General features: G+C 40.8%; 1 protein-coding gene across 1 annotated transcript; it reads left to right on the top strand.

The window, feature by feature from the left end:
* Positions 1 to 12,310: 12,310 nt before the first annotated feature.
* LOC110686794 lies at positions 12,311 to 12,838 on the top strand. Its single transcript, XM_021863383.1, has one exon. It carries the CDS (start codon positions 12,311 to 12,313, stop codon positions 12,836 to 12,838), a length of 528 nt encoding a protein of 175 aa, XP_021719075.1.
* Positions 12,839 to 15,334: the final 2,496 nt, after the last annotated feature.

Below are 15,334 nucleotides of genomic sequence, written 5' to 3'. Positions count from 1 at the left end.
GGGAAAAAGGCGACATCCAAGGGGCCCAAATCCCAAGAAAGTCGTAATTTGGTGCATCCCAATAGAATTAGGTTAAAATAACTTAATTAGGGGAACATTTTCTGATGACCCTATAAAAAAGGGAGATTTCCCCCATTTTGGGGACACCACCAATTATTACAGCATACCCTACATTATCTAACACAAAGAAACACCTGATCTAAAAATCTGAAAAGATCCTCTTTTCTTTCCGCACCTTTTACACATTCTCCTACGCATTCGAACTTGATCGTCGAAGGCGGAGCTCCAACAAGCTGGAGTCTCCATTTTTTTGCAGGTACAGGCACAGTTAGATTATTCTCTGAGTTATAACTCTCTTGAGGGTCAACATCACCCAAAACACAAGGTAACCGCATGCTCTTTCTCCCTCTTTACATTTCGTTCTTTCCGCTTGTGTTTGCTCCTCTCCTTTTTACAAATGGTATCACAAACATACATGGCACGACCAATGATAGTTGTCAGTGGGTCACCTATGACGGCTGAATCTAGGACTAGGGGTGTCGTTTGTCCCAAACAACACTCGTCCGCTAATCCGAGTGTGTTTGTGTATGTGCAGGACACTATGGTAACGACTAAAAGGACAGCACGACCGTTTAGTGATGACACGGACGAGAGTGAAATCCCTAATTATTCGTCAGACGTTCCAACTACGGTGGATGACTCTATTATGGGAGAATCGAAAAGTGAATCTAGTTAAGGGACATCTGGCTTGGAAATCTAAAGAGGAAGCCTCCTCTGTGGAGCTAGGCCAGGAGGAAACTTCCTCTTCTCTTTAAGAGAAATACACCCCGTACTTCACCCACATATCCGCTGCCACACAAAGGCACATGCGGAAAAACTTAGATGAGATTCGGGACATCTATGTAATGGGAGCCGGCTACAGAATAAATTTTCTTGCCTTTGACAACGCAGTCGTCATGCCGCTTGACCTAAGCTATAAGGGTTCTTGCTTAGGTTCCTATTGGATCCGGCTATTGAGAAGATCCTTGGCAGGTACCGCCTGGGGGTGTGGCATTTAACACCCCATTCTTAGGTAAATATTTTAGGATTCGTATCCGCCTGTAGGATGCAGAGTGTTGAGCCTAGCTCTGAGGCCCTCGCCCACATGCATTTCCATACCAAAGCCCTAAAGTCATCCGGGCTCATATGGTTTACCTTATCTTGTAACAAAGGTTACATGATGACTTTAGTGAAAGAGAATAAATGGATCGATTGGAGGAATAAGTTTTATATCATCTCTTCCCCATACACCATCCGGAATAGAAAATTCAACTCCTGGAACAAGAACCCTTATCTTTTGGGTCAAAATGCAATCCTCTCGCCTGTATCTAATGAAGGTTAGGATCAGATTCTGATGCCTGGGTTGTTTAAGGTTGAGATAAAAACTGCTAAGGGGGGATCTGAGAAGGAAATAGTCCCAAAAAGTTATATTCCTAAGTTTTAATGTCTTACGGATCCCTTTTTCCTGGCCGCCTGTGGCCTAAGCACTGAAAAGGGAAGAGGTGGGCATCCGGATGAGTATTTTGCAAAGCATTTTGTTTAATTCTTACATAATTGTTTTACTAACAGCGTAGTCGGACTTTTGTAAAGGAAGAAATGTCTCAACGTGATCCCAGCAAGAAACCAGGCAACTCTACCTCTACCTACCGCCAGATGGTTTGGCAAAAAGAGCTAAATATTAAAAAAAAATAAGCTAGAGCATGTAAGCTCTTTTGCATCCGCCCACTTATTTTTAGACTTGGATTTTATGGTTTTTTTTTAAGTGTTACGTTTTTTCAAGAAGGATCTGTGAAGCCGCCTGTTCTGCCGGCTCTAGAGCAAAAGCCCCCTAAGCGGCCCGTTTTTGGGGAGGCGCCGACTCCTACAAAGCATCGGAAGAAAATTTCTCACAAGACTTATAGTTAGTCGCCAACAAGTTCTGAACCCAGCCGGTCTATTAGCCAGATCTATGCCAGCCTCTCACCAAGTATTGCATGTGCAGATGCTCCACAAGCGCCGGATGTGAAGTGAATTGCTAAGCACATGCTCGCCAACGTCTCTGATTAGCAGCGTAACTCCATTAAAGAAGTCAGTTCCCTAAACTTTGATGTTATGCTTGCAAATCTGGCGGAGGTAACCTTATTTTTAAATTATATTATTTTTCTACTTTTGTTTTAGCCGATTGTATATTAACTGCCTTCTTCTGTTGACCGGATGTGGGCCATGCTGAGAATAAATGGTATTAAATAACCATTCAAGGATAAGAAAAAAAAGCTAAGGGCAGCCAACCTAAGGACCGCTTCTAAACTTGACAAAGCCATGTATGATGTAAATAAGACTAAGTTGTTGACTCAGGATATTTTGTACTCACTGGAAATTGCAAAACTATAAGTAAAGAACGATTTAGAGGCATCCCAGAAGAAGCTGACTAAGCTGAAGGCTGAGCTAAGAACGGCCAAGTCTGAGTTGGAGGAACTTTAAGATGATGGCAAGGAGACAAATAGTCTTAGGCGCAAAAATGAGAAGTTACAAAAAAGACTTTCTAACCAGGAGAGCAGGTCACATCCAACTGGACCGCCCAGCTTGAGGAAGAGAAAAAGCTACTTATTCAAGAGAATGCACTCGCTTGAAGATGGCGTGGAAATCTCTGTTCCCTAATGACTGTTACTCCGTCTTAGAGTATCGTTACGAGCAAGCTACTAATGAGCTGGATGCACAGGCGGACCAAAGAGTGGATGGCGGAGCCGATGAGGTCAAAGAGCATAATGAGCAACATCCGACTAATGAGGAGATGGCGGATGAAAATGAAGTTGAGTTCTCTCCGGGATCTGATTAATTTTAAGTTCTTTCTGCAGACGGATGGCCATTTCATATACATTTCCGGCCTACGTGCTGAGTAACTTTGTTTCTACCGACTGTGGAGCCGGGTATATTCAACAATTTCTACTTTCCCCCAAATGTATTCCGGGTAACAATATTTGATTTTACTGGCCAAGGGGTCAGCTTTCCCTTATGAATCAGCCAACCATTTGGTCAGTCTTTACTTAAGAGTTAATTTCTTTTGTATGTTTGCATGAATGACTGCATCTCATTGGATACAAGAACCATACCGGATGTTATTTCCCCTGGACGGCTGTATGCTTGGGTTCTAAATTGGGTTGATTGACTTAGAAATATTTTATACATAAAAGAGTATGAAAAATTTCTAAGTCAATCAATCACTATGGTGATTTCCCTAAACCAAGCGTACAGCCGACCATTGACCATCCGACTTTTTAAAACAAGTGGCTTTGAACCTTTTCTAGGTGGCCAAGTGTATATTATGTTTGAGCCTTAGCCTTTAACTTTCCGCCATTACGCTCACTAAGAGCAGACGGACTAAAATGTGTTATCTACTTTTGCCCACCTATTTTTCTATGTTCCAAAAACAGTTGGCTTTACAACGCTTGTGGAGAAGCAGACGGTCATATAGGGGTCACCTGCCCCACTTTAATAGGTATGAGGGGCAAACTTAATCCATCATAAGTTACTCACCCAGACGACAATGAGTGAGCTAGTTAGGCTACTCTCTTTTGGCAGACTGTGTAAATTAAAAACAACAAATTTATTCAAGTTGTGCTCGAATGGTTTTTAAACATTCGGGTTGGCTACTCCAAGCAAGGTATTATTATCAAATCATACACTCATCCGTCCTTCCCATTGGGAATACTCTGTTTGGGTTAATAATTTCAAGTCGTAATTTAAATAAGGGCTTTATGTATAGTTCCGGATGTGTCATTAGACACAACCTCACTCAAAGTCTATTTGTGTTCCCTTTAAATTACTTGTGTCAGAATACTTTATGTTAACCAATTTGATCGTTCAATCTTTGCCGCCTGATTGTGGTTGTAGAGCACTTTGTCACCCAACCCGGATGGGCGTCACCGAACACTTTACTCATGTTGGAGAAGACAAATTATAAAACTCAATTTCATCCGGCTAAAGGCCTCATGTCTGTTAGACATTTGTTTAGCTAATAAGTTTTTAACTCATTTTATCATTCGGCCTTGATGAGTGGCATTTATGCCAATCTTTTATCCTTTTTCTCTAAGGATTCTCCCCTCATTTCCACTTGTTTAGCCCTTTTTCTAAGCATTTTTACTTAGTTTTGCTTCCTCTTTTCTTTCTCCTTTATCTTCCCTTTTCTTAGTCTTCTCGCTTTGTTTTTATTGTGATTTTCATGCTTATGCTTTATAGGAACCATCGGGATTTTCAATAGGAGGAAGCTAAGCTCAAGGGAAGCTGGAGGAAGTATGATTCAGAAGAGGTTCGGCCGAACCTCTTGAAGGTATGGCCGAACCAAGGTGTGGCCGAAAATGCTCAGTGGTTCGGCCGAACGTCGAGGCAGGGACAAGATGCAATTTGGCTATTTTGCAGGAGTGGTTGAACCACAGAAGTTCGACCAGACCAGGATCAAGGAGGTTCGACCGAACCTACCCAGGGTTTGGCCGAACCTACCTAGGGTTCGACCGAACCTACCCTGTGGTCCTGCCGAACCTTCCCACTGTTCGGTCGGACCATCTCTTTTATTCCAGCTGCTTTGTACGGTTTATTTTAGGCAGTTGTTTAGAACGTTTTTAGGTAATGGTATTGGATTATCTCATTATCCTAGACAATTAAACCTAATCTTAGAGAGAGGTAGTGTAGTATTGCTCAAGTTATCTCATTGTGCAACTTTGGTTCAAGCTTTCCCTTCAATAAATCAATCAAGCAACTTTGCAAGTTTTCATCTTTCATTTATTGCCTCTTTAGTAATCTCTAATCCTTTCTTTTAGTTTTGTTTATTTACCTCCTAGTTGCTTATTTTTATTTATTTTTTTTGGATTAATCTATCTTTGCTATTTTCATTGCTTTTGATCATGTTTGATTTCATGCTTCTTGTATTTACTCTTAGTTTTGCTATCATGTTTATTCCCCCTTTTCTAGGCTAATCTCTTAGCTAGGGGAAGGGGGTGTGAAATATGCATTGAATGATGGATGAATGATGATAGTTGGATAGACTACATGCCTTAACTTAATGAAAGACATGATTTTTAATGGCTTGAGATTATTGTTGCACTTTATTTGATTGCCTTCTAGTTTAAATGCATGAAAATGATTTGAACTAGATTAAGATCACCTCTATTTTAATGATTGCATGAGAATGAGTTGTTAAAATGGAGTTTCATGTATTGTGCTTCTTTATTCTCTTGATTTGCTTGTGTCTAATAGGATGCATGAGAATGATCCTAATTAGCATAGACTTCTTTCATTGATTTGCCTAGATTATTACATGAGAATGAATTGTTTAGGTAGAATCTTGCATTCTTTGGCATGTTCATCATGATAACTATCATTGTTCCCCTCTTTCTAATCATGTTTTAAACCCCCGAACCCCTAGCGTCATTTTCTATTGATTTTAATCATCATTTTCTTGCTTACTTGTAATTTTAGTGTTCTACTCAACAAAACAAACAAAACAATCCCCTTTTCACTCTTGCATTAGTGATATTTGACGTTGAATTAGCGTGCTTCCCTAGTGGTTCGACCCTTTACTTGCCACTAACTAGTTTAGTGTAAGTTTAGGTATTATAAATGATTAATTTGGTTAGGGCAGTAGCATAACGACCTATCTAATCCCTATCAAATTTTGGCGCCGTTGCCGGGGAGGCGGATTGTTTAGCGAATATTATTGCTTTTGTCACTAGTAGAAAAATACAATAAGGCACCCCCATAAAGGCACCGGTTCAGGCCAAACCGGTGCCCTAAACCGGCCCAAATTTGGGCGCCATTTTACACAAATATAAAAGGCACCGGTTCAGACCAAACTGGTGCCAAAAACTAAAAGGGCACCGGTTTGAACCGGTGCCAATTGAACCGCTCCTTAATTAAAAAAAAAAAAGGTTTAACATTATTATAATAAAAAAAACCCTCCCATATATAAACCCCCCCAAACCCTAACACTCATTTCGCCGCTTCTTCCTCCTCTTCTCTGATCTCCTCCTCTTTCTCTCTCCTCTTCTCCTCTCCTCCTCTTTCGCTCATCATTCACCAGTCTTTCTCATCTCCTCCTTCCCTTTCTCATCTCCTCCTCCTTCCCTTTCGCTACCACGTCTCCTTCTCCTTCAAGCCCACCACGAAGACCACCACGGAGACCACCACGAACACCACCACGAGCACATGCAACACCACGAACCGGTTTGATTTTGATTTATTTTTTTCGATTTTGATTTTAATACATTTTTTTTCGATTTTGATTGTAATACATTTTGTTTTCGATTTTGATTTTTTGTTTTTCGATTTCTGGGTTATTTTTTTTTTTGTTTTCAATTTTGATTTTTTTTTTATTTTTTTTTATTCGATTTTAATTTATTTTGTATTCGATTTTGATATTTTATTTTTCGATTTCTATAATTTTTTTTTCTTATGTTTTATTTTGAATTTTTTTTCGATTTTTGTTTTTGTTTATTCGATTTTAATATATTTTGTTTTCAATTTTGTTTTTTTGTTTTTCGATATCTAGGTTTTTTAATTTTTTTTTTTATCAGGGTTTTTTCGATTTCAAATTTTTTTCGATTTCAATTTATTTCCATTTCTGGGTTTTTTTTAATTTCTGGGTAATATTCGATTTAATTTTTTTGCGATTTCAATTTTTTTACCGGGTTTGAATCTTAATTTTTTTTCTAGGTTTGAATCTTAATTTTTTTTCTGGGTTTGAATTTCAATTTTTTTCTGGGCTTGAATCTTAATTTTCGTAATTTTAGTTTACAGTGATTTTATTAATGTCGGAGTTTTAATTGATGCAGGTGAAGAATCAAGGTGTTGCTTTTGGAATTTTGATTTCAATGTTGTAATTTTTTTTTCTTCGATGTGTATTTTTTTTTCTTCAATGTTATAATTTTTTTTTTCTGGATTTTGATGTTGTAATTTATTTTTTTTTTATTGTAAAATAACAATTTAATCATCAATATATTTCGTATACAAGCTTGTTATATGTTTCCGATTATATTTCTTATTTAATGATCAATATTCATTTCATTTAAGTGGATAATATATTATGTGTGTATGTGGATAAAGTAAACTAAAAAAAATTAAAAAAAAAATACATGAATTGGCACCGGTTAACCGGTGCCAATTGACTTTAATTCCCAAAAAAAAAAAAGAGAAGTTATGGCACCAGTTAACCGGTGCCTATTTGACCCTATGGCACCGGTTTTGAACCGGTGCTAAAAATTGGGTTTTTGGCGCCCCCCACATTGGCACCGATTCAAACCGGTGCCTTAGGCCGGGTTTGAACCGGTGCCAAATTCGTTTTTTCACGTAGTGTGTTAGAGTCATTTTTCTTTCTTTTTTTTTTTTTTTTTGTTTTATCATCCTTGTCATTGCTAATTGTTTGCTTAGCTTTGGTGAATGCTTAGGAGTTCTCAAGGAGCACCCTCACATCAAATTGACCACAAAATCAACCGAACCTTGAGACAAGTTCGTAGGCTTTATCAAGATGAGGGAAGAGGTTTTGGTAATATAGTTGATAGTGAGTGTGATACTTACTCTTCAAGTTCACCACGCGAATCAATGGCGGGACAAGAGAATGATGTCTTGTTTTGTGAGTTCGGAAATCCGGAGGATTATGAGCTCATGGGAGGGATTTTTCTACCCATCACGGAAACCAACTTCTCAATCCATCCACAATATACTCGAATTGTCCAATCGGAGCAATTTTCCGGAAGTGCAAGTGAGGACCCTATTGAACATTTGGACCGATTCCTTGAATTTTGCGCAATGATGCAAACCAATGAAGTGAGTCAAGACTACATTCGTATGCACCTTTTCCGGCAATCTCTCACCGGACGAGCAAAGAAATGGCTAAAGCAAGTAAAGCCTAACTCTCTCACAACATGGAGGGAGGTTGTAAAGGCGTTCTTGAAGCGCTAGAAGACCGCCGAGATGAGAAGGAAAATTTCATAATTTGAGCAAGAGGCCGATGAAAGTCTTGGTGAAGCATGGGAGAGATTCAAAGAGTTGGTGCAAGCATGTCCCCACCATGAGTACAATCAAGGGTTGCTCATGCGGTTTTTCTACGACGGATTAGAGCCCATGTCAAGAGCCAATTTGGATGCGGGGGCGGGTGGTCAATTAATCAAGATCCCTCAAATTAAATTTGAAGCCATAATAGAAGAGGTAGCAAAGAATTACTCTTGGGGGGGCCGAAGAAGAAACACTCCAAAGAGAGGTGGTATTTACGAATTGGAGAAAGTTGATCAATTGCAACATCAAATTGATCAACTAACAAAAGGGCTTTCCAAATTGAACACGAGTTGGAATGCAAGCTCAAGTGGTGGAACAAGCTGTTCTCAAGTTAACTCTTTCTCTTGTCAAAATTTTGGAGGAACGAACCATGATACATCTTATTGTGGAGGTTTAAGCCCCGAACATGTAGCGGCATACAACACAAGGCAAGAGGGATTTAGAGGAAGTGGCGGTGAAGTAGCTTGGAGACAACCACCACACGGGTTTGTACCTCAACCTCAACAATGGAACCAACAAGCTCAACCTTCCTATAACTCCAATCCTCAATATCAAAATCCACCTCCATCTCAACCCCAAATCCCAAGAGGAAGCTATCTAAGGAACAACCAATACAACAATCAAACCCAAGCACCTCAAAGAAACCATCAAGACAAGCCCTCAAGCGGAGCTAACTCAAACTCAACTCCTCCAAGCCATGCATGCGCAAATGCAATCTTTTGGGCAACAAATGCAAGAGAACTCCTTTCAATTCACCATCCACTCTACCCGAACAACCACAACCTAACCCATCTCACAATCCAAAACCCGATACGTGCAAGGCGATCACATTGAGGTCGGGCACTTCCTATGAAGGATGAAATGAAGGGGATAGTGAGGAAAAGAAGGGAGGAGAGGAGAGTGTGAATGAAAACAAGGGAGGTGACAAAGAAAAAGGTGATGAGATAGAAGGAGGTTCGGAGAAGAAGAAGATAGACAATGAGAAGACAACATCAATTCCTAGTGAGGCTAGGAATCTTGATGGACCGGTCCCTTTTCCCGGTCGGCTTGCGAAGAGGAAGTTGAATGACAAGTTCACAAAATTTCTTAGTTTCATGAAGAATTTGCATATCAACCTCCCTTTTCTTGAAGTTGTGACAAAAATGCCATCCTATTCCAGGTTCCTCAATGATATTCTCACCAACAAGAGGAAGCTCAATGATGAGCTTATCACCCTTCCACATCAAGTGAGTGCTCTTGTCCAACATAAGATGCCCAATAAGGAAAAAGACCCGAGAAGTTTCACTTTGCCGGTGAAAATTGGGAACATGGAAGCTAGGGGCGCCTTAGCCGATCTTGGAGCAAGTGTTAGTTTAATCCCTCTATCCATTGCTAAAAAACTTAATATTGAGACGATCCCTACAAGGAAGACAATTCAATTGGCCGATCGATCGGTGAAATTACCTTGTGGAGAGCTTGAGGATGTTCCAATTCAAGTGGGACACATCTACGTGCCTTGTGACTTTGTAGTGATTGATATGGAGGAAGATGTTAACACTCCTTTGATTTTAGGACGTGAAGCTCTTAAATCTTTGGGGGCGGTCATCAATTGCAAGAACAACATCATCACTTGTGAAGTGGCCGATGAAAAAATTGTCTTTGAATTTTTGAAGTTGCTCAAGACCCCCATTGTTGAAAAATGCTATAGAGTTGATGTTGTGAATGAAGAGCTAGATCGTTTGGGGAGGGTCGTGATGAGGCCTCAAGATCCAATGATAGAAGCCCGTACATGCTAAGAAGAGTTCCACTCTCAAGCGGCTAAAGAATTTGTCATGGCAATGGAGGAATCCTCAAAGGAGGAAGTTAAACAACAAGTTGAGACCGAGCTTGAGTCCAAGGAGGAGAAATTGGAGGAGAGTTCTAAGCCTCCTCCCAAGGTAGAACTCAAACCCCTTCCCCCTTCTTTGAAATATGCTTTTCTTGATAAGGAGGGAAAATACCCTGTTATTGTCAATGCTACCCTAGATGGTCTTAATTTGGGAAAACTTCTTGATGTTTTAAGGAAATATAGGGATGTGATAGGGTATAGCATTGATGATATTAAACGTATTAGCCCTTCTTTATGCATGCATCGTATTCATCTTGAAGATGATCATTCCACCTCCATTGAACCTCAAAGAAGGTTGAACCCCCACCTTCAAGAGGTTGTGAAGAAAGAAATCTTGAAACTACGTGAGGCGGGCATCATCTATGCTATCTCCGATAGTAAATGGATTAGCCCGGTTCATGTGGTTCCAAAGAAGGGTGGAATGACCATAATCAAGGATGAAAAGGGAAAGGAAATCTCCACCCGGACAGTGACCGGATGGATAATGTGCATTGATTATAGGAGATTGAACAAAAACACCAAGAAAGATCATTTTCCTCTCCCTTTCATGGACCAAATGCTTGAAAGGCTTTCTAACCATACTATCTTTTGTTTCTTGGATGGGTATCCCGGATTTTTCCAAATCCCTATCCATCCAAGTGATCAAGAGAAAACTACTTTGACATGTCCATATGGGACATTTGCATACCGAAGAATGCCATTCGGATTATGCAATGCTTCCTATACTTTTCAAAGATGCATGACTTCCATTTTCTCTGAGATGCTTGAAAAAGAAATTGAGGTTTTCATGGATGATTTTAGTGATAGTGGCTCGTCTTTTGACACTTGTCTTTTTAACCTTGAAAAAGTTTTGAAATGGTGTCAAGAGACGAGTTTGGTTTTAAATTGGGAAAAGTGCCATTTTATGGTTGAGGAGGGCATTTTCCTCGGCCATAAGGTCTCAAAAAATGGCATTGAAGTTGATCCGGCCAAGGTTTCGATGATTGAAAAGTTTCCCCCTCCTACTTCCATCACGGGGGTACGGGATTTTCTTGGGCATGCCGGTTTTTACCGGAGGTTTATCAAAGACTTTTCTTCAATCGCCAAACCCTTGACCGAATTACTCAAAGAAGAGGTTGTTTTTTACTTTAATGAGGCTTGCCTTGAGGCGTTTCGTAAGCTCAAGGAAGCTCTCATTTCTTCTCCCGTTGTGCAAGCTCCGGATTGGAGCTTGCCTTTTGAGCTAATGTGCGATGCTAGTGACTTTGCATTAGGTGTCGTTCTTGGTCAAAAGAAACAAGGAAAATCATGTGTCATCTACTACGCAAGTCGGACTCTAGATGAGGCACAAAGGAATTACACAACAACAAAGAAAGAGATGTTAGCGGTACTGTTTGCATTCGATAAGTTTCGGTCCTATCTCATATGCTCAAAATTTATCGTGTACACGAATCACATCGCGGTGCGGTGACCAAGAAAGAAGCAAAGCCTCACTTGATCCGTTGGGTTCTCTCTCTCCAAGACTTTCACATGGAAATGAGGGACAAGAAGGGAGCGGAGAACTATGTAGCGGATCATTTGTCTAGGCTACCATTTGAGAACAAGGAGGATGTACCGATTAATGATGAGATAGGATTCGAGGCTCTCATGGCTTTGGTGTCAACTTCTACCCCTTGGTACGCGGATATAGCCAACTATCTTGCGTGTGGAGTCGTTCCCTCGGAGTACTCTTCTCAACAAAAGAAGAAGTTTTTCAAGGAGGTGAGAAGATACTTTTGGAATGACCCATACCTATTCAAGCAATGTGGAGATGGCCTTTATTGGAAGTGCATTCCAGATCATGAAATTCAAGGTGTTCTTGAGCATTGCCACTCACTACCATGTGGAGGACATGGTGGTGTTGACAAAACAGTGGCAAAAATCTCTCAATCCTTATTGTGGTGGCCGACAATGCATAAAGACGCCCACCAATTCGTTGCGCAATGTGATAGATGTCAAAGGAGCGGAGGCATTACCAAGAGGGACGAAATGCCCCAACAAAGTATTCTAGAAGTGGAACCCTTTGATGTTTGGGGGGTAGATTTCATAGGACCTTTCGTTTCTTCTTAAGGGAATCTATATATCTTGGTAGCGGTATATTATGTGACAAAATGGATTGAAGCCATACCCTCACCTACCAATGATCACAAGGTTGTGCTTAAGCTCCTAAAGAAGATCATCTTTCCTAGGTTTGGAGTTCCGAGGGTGCTAATTAATGATGGAGGCTCCCATTTTGCCAAAAAGCAATTTGAAGCTCTTCTCAAGAGATATAACGTTCATCACAAGGTTGGATTAACTTAGCACCCTCAAACTCAAGGACAAGTGGAGGTCTCGAATCGTGAAATAAAAAATTTTCTTGAAAGGATGGTGAACAAATTATGGAAAGATTGGTCTCTCAAACTTGATGACACGCTATGGGCTCTGAGGACGCCGTACAAGACTTCAATAGGCACAACCCCTTATAGGTTGGTCTATGGCAAGGCTTGGCACTTGCCGGTTGAATTGGAATACAAGGCTTGGTGGGCTATCAAGGAGCTTAATATGGATTTGTCTTTGGCCGGTGAGAAGAGATTGTTGAAGCTCAATGAACTTGAAGAGCTTAGGGATGATGCTTATGAGAGCTCAAGAATGTATAAGGAGAAGACTAAGAAATTGCATGACCAACATATTCGAAACAAGAGCTTTAAGGTTGGAGATAAGGTCTTGCTCTTCAACTCAAGGCTTCGCTTGTTTCCGGGTAAACTCAAGTCTAAGTGGCCGGGGCCTATTCTGGTATCGAAGACTACTCCTTATGGTTCTTTTGAGTTAGATGCGGATGGGAACAAGTTCATGGTCAATGGTTCTCGTTTGAAGCATTACTTTTGCAAACACATCCATTACCAAACATCATAGACATCGGTACCCCATACCGGGTAATGATATTACTCCAAATGAAATCCTTTGTTTTGATGCACGTGATCGCCTCTTCCTCTACCCACGGAATAAAATAATCCACAGCCACCAAAATATGGAGCTTTTCGCCTGGTGCTGGCATATAAGGAACTAAAATGTCCACGCCCCATTTAGCAAATAAGACTAAATTGTGGATTGATGTTTGGTCAGTAGCCGGACAATTGATTAACTTGCCAATTTTTTTCACTTCTCACAATTTTTTACCATTTCCATGGTGTTTGACTCAAGAGTAGGCCAAAAGTAACCCTCTCGTCTGGTCTTGACAGTCAGGGCTCTGCCGCCCATGTGGGAGCCGCAATATCCAGAGTGCAGATCTTTGAGAAATTCTTTACCCTTTTCTAGAGCAATATCCAGTCAACAAAGGTTTTAAGAAACCCGTCTTAAAGAGTTCTCCATTTCTCATCTTGAATTTTGACGCACATTTCTTCAGTACGGCTGCCTCCTGTGGTGAATCAGGATGCGTACCGTTTGTCAAATACGCTCGAATGCCATCAATCCAGGTCGGGATTCGGTCCAGTATTTCAATGGGTTCTTCATCAGATATACTCTATTTTTCCATAACTTCCCAGAAGAATGATCGAGGGGTATCCCAAATGCCAGCTTGGACAAAGAATCTGCCTGATTGTTTTCAGAACTGGGAACTTGACTTAGATGGAATTCTTCAAGTGTCCCAGCCTTAGCTTTCACCGCATGAAGGTATCATTGCAGGATGGGTGTCTTCATATTCACCATGGTATTAGTTAACGACCAACTTAGAGTCAAAGCAGGCATCAATTTTTGTTACCCTTGCCGCCTTGCACATGCGGATGCCGACTAGCAGGGCTTCATACTCTGCCTCATTGTTTGAGGCCCAGAACTTAAATCGTAGTGCATATTCATACTTGTCCCCCTTGGGAGACTGACAGATTATGCATGCACCACAACCATTCATAGTAGAGATCCCGTCTATGTATACTTTCTAAACCTGATCAAGGTTGTCCGGAGCAACCGGCCTTGTCATTTCGACGATGAAGTCGGTAAATGCCTAGCCATTCATTGCCTTTCTCGATTTGTATGTGATTTTAAGACTTTGCATTACAATAGCCCATTTGAGCATCCCACCGGATGACTCCAAGGTTGTCATTGGCCGCATGAGAGGGTTATCTTTGTAGTTACAACCGGATGTTCCAAGAAGTAAGGCTTTAACTTCTTAACAGCAATGTAGAGAGGAAGAACAAATTTTTCAACCATGGGGTACCATAGTTCAGCATTTATGAGAACATGGCTAATGAAATAGATCGGGAGTTGGATGCCGTCCCTCTCAGAAAGGATCACAGCACTAAGAGAATGATCCGAGACGGCTAAGTATATGTAGACATCTCTTTGGGCCGCATAAGGCTAACAAGCCTTGGCAAAGAGTGTAAATATTCTTTCAATTTCTAAAAGGCCGCCTTAGAATCTTCCCCCCATTAAAATCTAGTATTTTTCCTGATTGCTTGGAAAAAATAAAGGCATTTGTCACCTAACTGGCTAAGGAATTTCCCCAACAAAGCTAGACAACCGGTGAGCTTCTAAACTTCCTTGAAAGTGCGGGGTGACTTCAAGTCAATCACCGCATGTATCTTTTCGGGTTTAGCCTGTATCCCCCTTTGATCAATGAGGAATCTGAGAAACTTCCCAGACTCAACACCAAAAACCCAGTTTTTGGAATTTAACATGACCTTATATCGCCTGAGTGTGGTGAAGGTTTCTCGGAGATCAGCAAGATGATCCGTCTGTAGCTTTGATTTAACTATTATGTCATCAATATACCCCTCTACATTTTTCCCAATCTGATTTTACTATCATTCGTTGGAAAGTAGCGAGCGCATTCTTCAAACCAAATGGCATAACGTATAATTGAACAACCCCTGAACATTGACGAAGGGCGTCTTCTCTGGATCTTTTTTTCACAGGGGTATCTTGTGAAAGCCGGAGTAGGCATCCATGAAACTCATCAAGGCATGCCCGGCTGTAAAGTCGACCAGGCTGTCGATCTTCGGAAGCGACTAACTTTCCTTTGGACATGCCTTTTTCAAGTCAGTGTAATAAACACATATGCGCCAGGTACCATTTGACTTCCTTACAAGTACCACATTTGCAACCCAATTAAGGAAATTACATGGCCGAATGAACCCGGCGTCAAACATCTTTTTGACCACGGCAGCTGCTGCCAGAATTATTTCCTCGCCGTGATTTCTTTTCTTTTGTAGGATAGGCTTCTTTTTAGGATCCACGGCGAGTTTTTGGACAGCGAGATTCGGGCTTATGCCTGGCATCTCTTCCACTTCAAAGGAAAAAATGTCTTTAAATTCTTTCAGTAAGAGGTGCAAGTTTGCACCCAATCTTTCAAAAGCAGCCGTCTCCAACTTAACAGTTCAATCCGGATGGATGTCGTCCATAGGAATATCAATGTGC

The sequence above is a fragment of the Chenopodium quinoa genome, unplaced genomic scaffold (genome assembly GCF_001683475.1).
Source record: "Chenopodium quinoa cultivar QQ74 unplaced genomic scaffold, ASM168347v1, whole genome shotgun sequence".
Classification (NCBI taxonomy): Eukaryota; Viridiplantae; Streptophyta; class Magnoliopsida; order Caryophyllales; family Amaranthaceae; genus Chenopodium; species Chenopodium quinoa.
This window is presented reverse-complemented; position numbering and strand designations above follow the sequence as displayed.

Coding starts and splice junctions, on each gene's coding strand:
- LOC110686794 (XM_021863383.1), top strand. CDS start 12,311: ATGGTGAACAAATTATGGAAAGATTGGTCTCTCAAACTTGATGACACG.